This window comes from Schistocerca gregaria, chromosome 10 (genome assembly GCF_023897955.1).
Source record: "Schistocerca gregaria isolate iqSchGreg1 chromosome 10, iqSchGreg1.2, whole genome shotgun sequence".
NCBI classification, from domain to species: domain Eukaryota; kingdom Metazoa; phylum Arthropoda; class Insecta; order Orthoptera; family Acrididae; genus Schistocerca; species Schistocerca gregaria.
This window is the reverse complement of record NC_064929.1, coordinates 65,791,981-65,804,232: the sequence shown is the minus strand read 5'-3', so window position 1 is coordinate 65,804,232 and position 12,252 is coordinate 65,791,981. Positions and strand designations below refer to the sequence as shown.

Genomic DNA, 12,252 nt, shown 5'->3' with positions numbered 1-12,252 from the left:
TATCATAATTTCAATGGCCCCCCTAAGTGCAATAAAGACTTCTTTTGCTTGTGACTGGTTTACCCAGAAGGTGATACCAAATGTCATAAGTGAAATATCCAATGTATGCAGTTTTGATTGATTCCATGTTACAGACAGGTGCAATTGAGTGAATGGAATGCAAAGACAAGGTAAGAATAATTAGTGTGTACGAGGTTTTTAAACATCCTACAGTCCATACACATATGTAATGGGAAGAAGCCCTAATGTGTGATACAGTGAGAGATACCCTTTGTCAAGCAGTTTGCAGTAATTTGCAGAGTGTTTGTGACTGGATTGAGGATTTTTTTGGTAGGGAGGACACAGCATATTATCTTCGACGGAAGGTCATCAAGTAGGTGCGGATTTAACTTTGGGTGTGCCACAGGGAAGTATGCTGGGACCCTTGCTGTTCATGTTGTATATTCACGACTTTTCAGACAATGTAATTGTAACCTCAGATTTTTTTGCAGCTGATGCAGTTATCTGTACTGTCTGAAACAAGCTGCTTAAATATTCAATCATATCTTGATAAGACTTCTAAGTGGTGCTGAGATTGGAAACTTGTTTAAATGTTCAGTAATTTAAAACTGTGCATTTCATAAAACGAAAAATGTAGAGTCCGCAATGATTCTTCCTGCACTCCATATGTGAACGAACGGTCAGAAACCCTTACAACTGCTACATTGAGACCACCCTTCACCATGTACTTCACCATGATTTAAAGAGTGTAGATATATGGATGTAGACACAGACTAAGAAGGCCTACACAGTACAATGAGAATGCTCACAGTGACTACCTACTGATTTGAAGGATATTTATTTTAAAATGTCCACGTGTTATGCTATTGCTGTGACTTGTGTGTGGTTTATGACTTTGGGCATAACTTCATATATCAGAGTGGACTACACTCTAAATGATATTGTAACGTTTAAGGAATATTAAATTATTATGTGCACAGTGATGTTTCAATAGCGTTGTATACATTAATAAAACGAGGTCGTTTTTTTGCGACCAGATACCTGACTGACAACGCCTGGCAAGCTTTCGTCACAATATGGTGTATCCTTCAGAGTTACATTCTTGAGAGATGTCTCACTGATGTTGGAGAATTTAGCGTAAGAATAATACGACGTATTTGTGACGTCAGGCATTTTAACTTCGTTCACTTTACGAAAACTGGGGTCTTGTTTCCGATTGACAGTAGCACCCACGTACAAATTTGAATCGTTCGTGCGACACGAAATAAAAGTAAGGTGACACGGCAAAGCCTGATATCGTATACTGTTAATCTTTTGTTTCATATAAGTCGATCATACCACACTGTGATGTTGATTATGCCCCAATAGAGTTACGTAAAGGGCACCATGGAAACATCAACAACCCGATACAGTATTACACTGAATAAGGCTTCTAAAGACTTGCTACCAAACAATGTTCATTAGGAATCAAATGTAGTTTCACAAAGTTGAAAGTGTTATACTACGAAACCATTAAGATATCTAGAAAGTCGAAAGCGCGAGAAGATTTTGGCGGATGCAAAGCATAAACACTTAAATACTGCGTAAAGTTTGTGTATTGTCACTGCACATGAGCCCATTCTACCGATACTGAGTTTATTTCCTACCCTAAACCTTTCCTCCTATATTGAAATAATGTCCTTGCCGACATAAAAGCTTTTCGAAGATCAACTTAATTCAGTCTCTTCTGTTCCATTGTCAACAGAGTAAACCGATGACTGAATTAAAGCAGCTAATAGACTCGTGATACCTAAAGACTCTGTAGTTCTGAAGGTGCGTTACTGTTTTGCAATAGTGTCTCAAAAAAGTTTTGTTGAGAACTACATCACTCGTTATCTCTACAACCAAATCTAAACATTTAAGTGTACAGGTGATATCTATTGTAGTCGTCTATATAAATGAAACTGATGAGAAATTAGGTGATAGGAAATGCACCTTGTTGCATAAATATGTAGTACTAAAGCTATTTTCATACAAACACAGTTCATTTTTAGCGCCAGCATGGACGCAGGAACTTATGACAGCATCACCGTTGCCATGGAAATTATGACAGCTACTGGTTGCTATGGTTACTGCAGCTCACTGGAAGATAACGAACTTGGAAGGTTGAACACATTGCGAGGGATACGGACTCCAACAAAGATCGAATATTTATGACGCTTATATACGAACAAGAATGTGATACTGAAATACAAACAGTTGTTTCCCATTGGTTTTTGTGCGCCTCCAGTCTGATTACTTGAACTACGAGTTCCAGAGATTATATATGCTGATTTGCCAAGAATATTCTTGGGTGTTCTGCTGTCGCATGTGTTGTCTGAATCGTTGGAGTTTTGCGTCGCGGTGTTCGCTGGCGTGCGTGAACTTGTCAATTTTTCAAGGCTAGGTGAACTGTTATTGTTCACGACTCATAATGGATGAGGAGGGAGAGGTTAGAAATTCGAAAAAGCAAACATTGCTAGAGAAATACGATATTCCTGTTGAGCATCTAAACTTCGAGTATGTGGAGAAGTGTAATGATGAGAAAGAACTAGAAAAAATAGTGAAGATATTAAGGTGAGAATGAAAAACTGCCCCATTTTGGTCAAATACAGCACGTTTTTCAGTTTATGACAGTTTGTGCAACAACTTATTAACAAATACTAGCCTTCACCATTCGATTTCAGAATACAAGTCCTAGAATTACTTCAGTATAACGCTGATAAAGCCATAGAAAAGTAAAATAATTTCAGTGTTTGTGTGGGACGCATTGTTTCTTTGTCTCTTTTTTACGGAAGTAAAGGATTACGACAAAACTGTAATTATTTATGTAGTAATAAATGACGCAGCTCAATACGTACCGTAGAGCGCCATAACATGTAGCTTTCTGTATGGTTTGCGGGTTTCGGAGAATGAGTGTGGGTGTAGAATGAGAAAGAGTTAAGTATTTGTCCATGGACAAACGACAACACTTGATTCACTTATAGAAACCACTATATTAGCTCGGGTGTTTTTCCCCGGAAGAAATTGCACAGGGCAAAATTTTAATACCATCCTCAATTTGAACTGCACAATTTTCTTTGGTGGATACAAAGTGTACTATTATTGCTCACGCTTGATTAATAGGAACTAGTAATTTCACAAAATTCACGACAATAACTTCTGGGCTGTAACAAGATTTGGAAATCAAATTTTGAACGATGAAATTTCCCCAACAAAGCTTAGTCTGCACAATTGAGCACCAATCTGAACTGGGCTGGAGCTTAGATAGCTGTCTTTAGCAGGTTATAATCTACCAAAGCGACTCTCATGCAATAATGCAAATTTTTATGCAGTGCCTCTCAATTACTCTGAATGCTCCCCACATTCTGTTTTCTGCAAACTTACCATATAGTTTTATAAGATTACATCTTTGAAAACTTAAAATTAATACAGTAATAGGAAGTCTTAGTAGTAGTAGCAACAACAACAACAATAATAAAAATAACAATGCAATTTGCCCTCTCAAACGTGATGTTTTATATTTTTCACCAGCACTGTACACACTTGAGGCAATGAGCAAATATTTTACACCAAAATTAATACATTTTATACTTTTTAGAAATATAATGTGAGGTAAAGCCAGCCATGCTGTTTTAAATGAGACACAAAGTATTGTGGTGAATATGGTGTACATAAATCACACTTCAAGTGACGAAAGGAAGAGGAGTGGGGGACAGGCACTACATAATTTTTACTTTGGCGGAGAAATGGACAGATGTTTTTGTCATTGTGTAATTTCATCCCTCGTGTGGTTGAGTGTCTCAGAATTTTATGTAGTGTAGTCTGTTTAATTTTATCCGTAGTGGTATATTTATCAATTCATTTTATTTTTTTCTAGTTGTGACTGGTTGTTAATGTTAAATTTTGCTAGAGCGTTAAGACCTAATGTGGCTGTTTAGTATGCTTGGTTGTTAAACAGTTTTCTGCAGGATCTTGTTAATCTCATATGAAATTCATCATATATTCTAACTTTTGTCACCACATCAGTCAGTATCTATATAGAGAACAAACTTAATTGTACCGAACCATACTTAAAGGTCAACTGAAGAATGGGATAGAAGTCATCATCTTTGAACAATATCATATTTTAGTGATAGATATTAATTTGTTTAATTTCGAGCCATATGTAATAAATCAGTTATCTTCTGTGGCAAAGCCTCATAATCACAAATAGAAATAAATGAATGTGTTGTTGAGAGACAGATTTCTGGATAATTACCACAGCCCTTGACTTGAGAATGTCCTGTTACACAGTTTATGTTCCAGAAGGGTTGCTCTACTGAGGATGCTATTTATACATTCACTCATCATATAAGTCTTAAATAATACTATATCGCCTGTTTGTATTTTTTGTGATCTTTAAGGCATTTTATTGTGTATATTGTTACTCTTAAAAAAAACCAGGTTTTATAAAATTGTTGTCCTTAAGCACAGCTGGTTTGAATCATACTTGACAAACAAAATGCCAAAGATTGTACTGAATAATTCAGACAGTGCCAGAAAGGCTAGAAAATTCTAGTCACTGGAGAAATGTTGCGAACGTGTCTTTCCACGTTAAGGGGACCAGGGGTCCCCACTCGACCATCTCAAAATCTAATGAAATTTGGTGTGAAGCTTGTATATGGTCTTAGATGTTTATGTTCCAAATGTCAGTCCTATATCTTCTGTGGTTGAATTTTTAGTGGTTTTTAAAGAGTGGTATGAAGGTAGAAATCTGCAAAGTTTGCCAAGGTTTTTTAGAAGTTTCTAGAAAATATTTAGTCATTTGCTTTAGTATACATAGACACAATTCTATGTTGACTCACACCATGGCAAAAATTTAGGATTTAGCTACACCTAAATACAGATACAAGCCTCCAAAGTGGCTAAAAAATTTGTCGCGCTATTCTGAGAACCAAGGTGTGACCGACTACTGCTACTTCTCATATGAACCAGTCATACCAAAACTTCAGAGGGTTATTCCTACATGTGATGTTTATGTATGGATCAAATTTAATTAACATTGGATGCCTAGATGAAAAGATATGCACCTGCAAAGTTTGCTAAAATTTTCTACATGCAAATTTTTGGGGAGATATACCTCAGCTGTATCTTGTTCAATCCTTTTTCTTTCTTGATACACCTGGAGAGGGCATGCTTTAAGTTGTCAAAACTATATTGTTTAATTTCTGGATCTTGTATTTTGATTAGTATGAATACACTCCAAAAGTTATTATTTTGGCACTTCGAGAAGATTGAAAAGTGAAATATTTTGCTCATTAAGTCCTATAATTAATTATTTTTATTCCAGTATAAAAATCAGTTTCCATCATTACTTTAACATACGCCATAAAAACAAGTATAATACAAAACACACCAAATTTGCCAAACACAAATACCGAAGACTCAGTTCCGTTTTTGGTTAAACAGTTCTACAATTTTATCAAGGACAGATTGTGGATAACTGTTATTGTCTTGGTGGTGGTGGTGGTTCTGTAGTCTTGGAAATATGTTGCTCAGGAACCCAGCAGGTGTCTAGCATTTGGCAAGTGTAAGGAACAAGCAGAACTGTTTGGGTGCATGAAGCTGATGAGGACGTCTTGTTGTTCATGAAATGTCACACCAATACGGCAAAAATTGCCAATTGGATGTATCATGCAACATATTGTCCTGCGTGAAAACTTGAAATTGAAATTGCTGGAATTTTTAATCTGCTTCAAAGGTATTAACTGTGAATGCTGTAGCATCATTGGAAACTCTGCTTAATTGTTGGTAAGGCGGGTACCAGGTTGAGATTCATTGGGAGAGTCCTTAGAAAATGTAGTCCATCAACAAAGGAGGTGGCTTCCAAAACACTCGTTCGACCTATACTTGAGTATTGCTCATCAGTGTGGGATCTGTACCAGATCGGGTTGACGGAGGAGATAGAGAAGATCCAAAGAAGAGCGGCCCGTTTCGTCCCAGTGTTATTTGGTAACCGCGATAGCGTTACGGAGATGTTTAACAAACTCAAGTGGCAGACTCTGCAAGAGAGGCGCTCTGCATAGCGGTGTAGCTTGCTCAGCAGGTTTCGAGAGGGTGCGTTTCTGGATGAGGTATCGAATATATTGCTTTCCCCTACTTATACCTCCCGAGGAGATCACGAATGTAAAATTAGAGAGATTAGAGCATGCACGGAGGCTTTCAGACAGACAGTCGTTCTTCCCGCGAACCATACGCGAGTAGAACAGGAAAGGGAGGTAATGACAGTGGCACATAAAGTGTCCTCCGCCACACACCGTTGGGTGGCTTGCGGAGTATAAGTGTAGATGTAGATCTACGTTACCCGCTCCCTTGCTGATGGCACACGTCATGCAGAAGTCTGCCCCTCGGCCTTTTCAGACCATGATGCGTATCCCTGTGACGTCCCTCTTGCCCGACAGCCAGTGTGGCATAGTCGTGGTCTGTAGAAACTCAATGTCGCTCACCTGACCTCCTCAGACTGTCGCCGTATGGTCAAAGAAGCGTGGGCACGCTGCCGCCATCGTTGAGAAGCCTATGACTCCACCCTATCATGGTGGCTCTCCTGTGCAAAGCCGACCCTCAGGAAATTGATGATTTCCAGGTATTGTATGTCTCATGACAATCCTTGTTTCTTGATCATTCTGAATCTTTTCAATTTCTTCTTTTTCTACATTAAAACTGTATGCATGGAATACTGTCATCACAGAATTTGAGCAAATCATATGGAATCAGTATTTGGTTATCTAAGAGCCTCTGCAGACTAGCAAGTACTGCTAGTCTTTTTGCTGTTCCCCCAATGCCAGCACAAGACGATTTACTGTGGCTTGTTCTGAAGAAATTCCATTCAGCAGTGATACCAAAATCCTTTTCGTGCAGACATAAATCGATGAAATTTTTGTAATTCTTATACTGTGCAGCTGAACCGTCACTAAAGTAATAAATGTTCTTAATGTTCTCAATATTTGTCTTGAAATATGCTATTAACTTTGAGAGGCATGAAGAGCAGTGGTATCATGACAGACAATTGCTGATATACAAATGCTAATACTCTGACATTCATTGCATCCAAAATGACAACAAATGGATGTAATGTGGCCCGACTATTCTTCCAATGAAATCCTTTCACAGCATCTTGGACAAATAATGAATAATTCTCAGCAATACCCATCACTATAATTAATTCATTTTTTTGAGAGATTTCTTTGATGTTTTGACACAAAACGATGGCTTCTTAAACCCCTTAATTTTCAGAATAAGTGCCTCCATGAAATCTTCAACTGTTCTGACACGTCTAATGTGTGTGTCTCAGTATGGACCCATCGCTTGTATTCCATTGTTTCTTCAGGATCATAGTCTTTGGATGGATGTTACTGAACCCAACATTAATTTGATATTTTGATGAATTGCACAAACATATACTGAATGTAATCCAGAAACACCAACTGTAATATACTATTTCAGACTGAGCTCACAACATTTTGAGAAGCTTCCTTGATTTCCGTATTGCTTAAATAAGCAATGAACATTTCTTTCATGTTACAAAGGAGCAGCAGGCATTTTTGTTGTGAATCATTTCCCCATTTATTCTTCCTGTAACACAATCCTTTTTGCCTGGACATAAACGAGAAATCTCAACATCTTCAAAAAAGTGAGAAAATTTTGTTTTACTTCATATGGAGTTTTTTTGGTTTGCAGGTGTTAACAAAATCCTATCTTCCATCTTTAGTTCCTTAGCCTTCTTCACCATTTTGATTGAAACAGAAAATTCTTTCGCTGTTTTTTTTTTTTTTTTTTTTTTTTTTTTTTTTTTTTTTTTTTTTTTTCAATAGTCTAGCTATTTGGGGCAGGGTCAAAATTTGGACTTAACTGCAGTTGCTTGAAGTCTGAAGCTTAATCTTACATTCTTCAATTAAGATGTTCATATCTGTACATTTTTGGCACTCTTCCATTTGTATTTGAGCAATATCTACTTGGCTCACACCAGCAGCTATGGAAATTACCTTATTAATGCTACCTTGGGCTTTCAGAACTTTGCGCTTTATATATCCCATTGAATCCATTTTGCTGATGCATTGAACCTCTAATGGTGACACTCCAAATGATGATAATGAAGTATTAGCAGTCAAGCAAGCATGAACAACATCCATGCCTTCAGTGGATGGTGATTCTTGATATCCTTGTGGGATGATTCCTTTTGGGCCACTTCATGTCTTCATTTGGTACAATTTTTTTGACCAGGTATAAAAACTTCATTAGCCAGTAACTTCAACCATGTTAGACAGTGCAAGGTTACAGGTATTAAAGGCTTCTTGATTACATGTTTTACTTTACCAGGTCTTTTCCTTTTGCAGGCATTTAAATTTTGTCAGCAACAAGCCATTATGACATGAATACATTTGGGCATTTTCAGTAAAATCAAGCCTAGACTTATTTTGTAGAAGCTCCTTGTCCACTGATGACATTTTCTTAACTGATTGTAGTCGACTTCTACTATAATAGAATGGTGATGACTTAAGACAGTCAGCTCCATCTGATCCACCAAAGTAGCAGGATGCAAGGGTCTCTTGGTTTACTTTATACAATAGTTTATTAACCTATAGCAAGCAATTTTGGAAGCTCATGAATGCTGGTTTGAAGCATAGCAGATTCTCTTGTTTGTATATAAAATATACAAATTAGTGTATCAAACATATTGTTTTAGTGCTTACCTGCAGCTACAACAATGATTATTGATTATTCAAATATTGAGTACTCAACAGTATGATTGTACAATGTCAATGCCAAAGATCACACCGCACAGAAGACTGACACTGTGAAAACTGCCAATAATGAAAGCAACAACTGAAAGTGCTGATTCAGCAATGTATCACTGCTGAGAGAGCCTTAACAAACTATTGCTGCTTTATAATGCTGATAGAAACTGAGTGATAATGCATATCTGCACCACCATGCATTGTAGGGTTAAAACGGTCCAAAGCAACATAGCATTCCATTATGATCTCTTAGATTTTATAATCTTAAGAGCATGTTATAAGGTTTTCTTATAGCTACATTCTATACTGTAAAATAATGTAATAACATTTCTTATTAGCATAGTTACATACCCCACAGTCAAATCTTATACTATTAAAACACAATACAATTACACATTATTTACAATTTCAAATTCTATTAATTTTTTGTATTCCTTGATCATCCATTTTTCCTACTTTTGATAGGTATTCTTACTCAACAATATGCAAGATCTAGAAATTAAACAATGTAGCTTTGAAAGCTTAAAGCATGCTCTTTCCAGCTGCCACAAGAGAAAAAAGGATTTTACAAGACAGAGTTGAGATGCTGCCCGCAAAAGTACCCTAAAACTTGCACTTAGAAAATTTTGGCCAACTTTGCAGAAACATGTCGTTTCATCTAGGCATGCAATGTTAATTAAATTAAATTTGATCCCCATATAGACATCATAGGTAGGAATAACCCCATGAAGGTTTGGTGTGACTGGTTCATATGAAAAGTAGCAGTGGTAGGTCACATCTGGGCTCTCAGAATAGTGTGACAAATTTTTTAGCCGCTTTATAAAGGCTCGTATCTCTATTTAGGTGTTGCTAAATCTCTAATTTTTGCCATGGTGTCTATGTATATTATAGAAAATGACCAAATGTTTTCTAGAACATCTAAAAAAAGCGTAGCAAACTTGGCAGATCCGCAGTTTCGTACGTGATGCAAAGATGAGTAGCCTCTCTGTAAAAGCCCATAAAAATTCAACCACTAAAGATAGTGGGCTGAAATCTGGTATATAACCAACAAAGACCATAAGAACCTTCGCACCAAATTTCGTTAGATTTGGAGATGGTAGAGTGGGGACAATTTTTAAATTTGGTCCCTTTGACTGGAATGACGTAAAGGGAGTCCCAAAGGGTTTGATTTTGTGTCTACTTCCATTTCTTATAAATGTATATGACCTTCCACTTAATTCAATGAGAAAGTTTGCACTTTTTGCAGACGATACTAGTGTTATAGGAAATAACCATTAGAGCAAAGCTACAAAAGAGATGGTGATTGATATTCTCCAAAGAATTATTGAGTGGTTCCTTGAAAATGATCTCCCCAAACACTCAACATTCAATTCTGCACAAAAATAGTTACACCAACAATTGATGTAGCATACGAGCAGGAGTCAGTAGCCAGCGTACAATGCCCCAAGTTTATGGGTGTACACATTGATGAAAATTCGAACTGGAAGAAGAATATAACTGAGATTCTCAATTGGTTATGTACAGCTACTATTGCTCTTCATATAATTGCTGATCTTGGAAACAAATGTATCAGCCTCCAGACATTTTTGCAAATTTCTATTCAGTCTCGCCGAATAATTTGCTGGGGTAACTCATCACTTAGAGAGAAAGTGTCAATTGCACAAAAGTGAACAGTAAGAATAATATGTGGTGTTCACCTCGTGTATGTACTCTTCAAGCTATTGTGCCGTCACAGTACATGTATTCGCTAATCAAATTTGTCATAAATAATCCACCTCAATATGAGAAAAGTGTTGTTTGTACCTACAGCTCTAGAGGGAAAAGTGACCTTTATTACCCATTATAAAAGCTGCCAGTGGCTAAGAGAGGAATTCAATATACAGCAGCAAAAACTTTTGATCATTTGCCTAAAAACATAAAATGTCTGACAGGTAGCAAAGCTAGTTTTGAATCTAATTTAAAGTCATTTCTCCTGGACAACTCTTCTCTATTCCATGGACAAAGTTTGACTTAAAAACTGGTAGTTAATAAAAAAAAGAGTGTAGTTGCTTGTGTAGGAGTAAAATAGTGTTCATTAATGTTAACACTAATCATGTATACATGACCTGTAAACTGACTTGTTCCACATCATTTTGATAAAAGAATTGTTGAAGTGACCCATGCAACATATAAGTATCAGTAAATGTTTCTGGCATACTGCTTGTTCCAGGCTTGATCTTTAGCACCCACTTTGTCTTGAGAGGTTTGGTCTGCTGGATAGCTGTACCTGTTTGAATGTGCCATTAAAAAACAGATGAGAATTTTGCTCGTTGCTTTTTTCCATTCTCTCTTATTTATCCCTTCCAAAGACTTTTTGACATGTCTTCTTGCAAGTAGAAAGTAAAATGGTCAGGACATTCCTTGGGTTTTGGTTAACTTCCTGACCTTTGATGTTTAATCCCTAGTTGAACTATAGGATCCGTATTTTAGTTCTCTTGTTCGTCATCTTGAGCTTCAGTTTTCATTGGATTGCTGTCAAAACAATAAAACAGTTATTGCTGACAAATTGAATTTCTTCTTCAGTGTGTGTGAAGTATTGATGTAATGAAGAACTGCTTCTTGTGTCTAATCCTGAGACATTGGTGATCTTATTAAAAAGTTCTCTTCCACCAAGAAATTTAGATCACTGCTGACAAATATCTGGCAAGTCTATCAATGAATGAATAGCCTTTGGTTGCCTGGCGTAGCCTACAGATATCAACTTCTGTGAGTTCTTATCCCACTTCTTGCAGTGGGATTTTGGAGGGATGTGGGCCAGTGCACTGCAGACAGAATTTACCTGGTGCGTTAGAGGAGGCTTACTCTTATACCAAAATGCATGTGGCATTTTATATCCAAATGCAATGGGTGGAGAAATAATACTCCTTAGATGAGTTGGCATTGAACTTTGTGGTATGGGCTTTTTCAGCCAATGTTTTATTGCTTGCAGTATATCATGCATCCATAATGGTCCATTTTTGTGTATGTTTTACGAACCCATTGATTACAAATTTTACCTTCTTGCTCTTGGAAGCAATTGCAGAAATACTGTAGCCTAGGTATCTTGCCTTCAGACTCTCTCCCTCTCTGTTTTTTTTAATCGCAATGCCTGTGTCAGCTTCGAAAGTGACTTAAGAAGCCAGCTGTTGCTGAATGGTTTCAGACTCTTCTTCTTTGCAACTTTCCATTACACTGAGTACATTGCATTTTTACAGTTGGTTACACTCAAAGTTATACAATATTTGCCTTGTACAGCATCCCTTGTATGTCCTTACTGTCAACCAACTGAGTGACTTAACTGCCTAGAGATTTTAACACCTAAGTCTCCAAGTCTCGGGGATTCCATGTCTGAGAGAGCCTCGTAGGAGGGACGTAACCGGCACGGAATAATCACTTGCTGCAGAAACTGCTGTAACATGCCGTAATATCACTGCCTCGT

At 37.2% G+C, this 12,252-nt stretch overlaps 2 protein-coding genes across 3 annotated transcripts in view; one reads left to right on the top strand and one right to left on the bottom strand.

Moving 5' to 3' along the window:
* The window catches only part of LOC126293500 (uncharacterized), a 31,085-nt gene extending 29,702 nt beyond the window's left edge, over nucleotides 1-1,383 (bottom strand). Inside the window, exon 1 of the mRNA XM_049986750.1 lies at nucleotides 1,042-1,383. Coding sequence (XP_049842707.1) covers nucleotides 1,042-1,323 — 282 coding nt within the window. The 5' untranslated portion in view covers nucleotides 1,324-1,383. The remainder of the gene's footprint in view (nucleotides 1-1,041) is intronic.
* Nucleotides 1,384-2,088: 705 nt separating this feature from the next.
* LOC126293499 (sperm-associated antigen 1) overlaps nucleotides 2,089-12,252 on the top strand; it is a 154,575-nt gene continuing 144,411 nt past the window's right edge. Inside the window, exon 1 of one of the 2 annotated variants that reach the window (XM_049986748.1) lies at nucleotides 2,089-2,595. In XM_049986748.1, the coding sequence (XP_049842705.1) occupies nucleotides 2,453-2,595 (143 nt within the window). In that variant the 5' untranslated portion in view covers nucleotides 2,089-2,452. The remainder of the gene's footprint in view (nucleotides 2,596-12,252) is intronic. The other variant, XM_049986749.1, reaches the window with a different exon arrangement.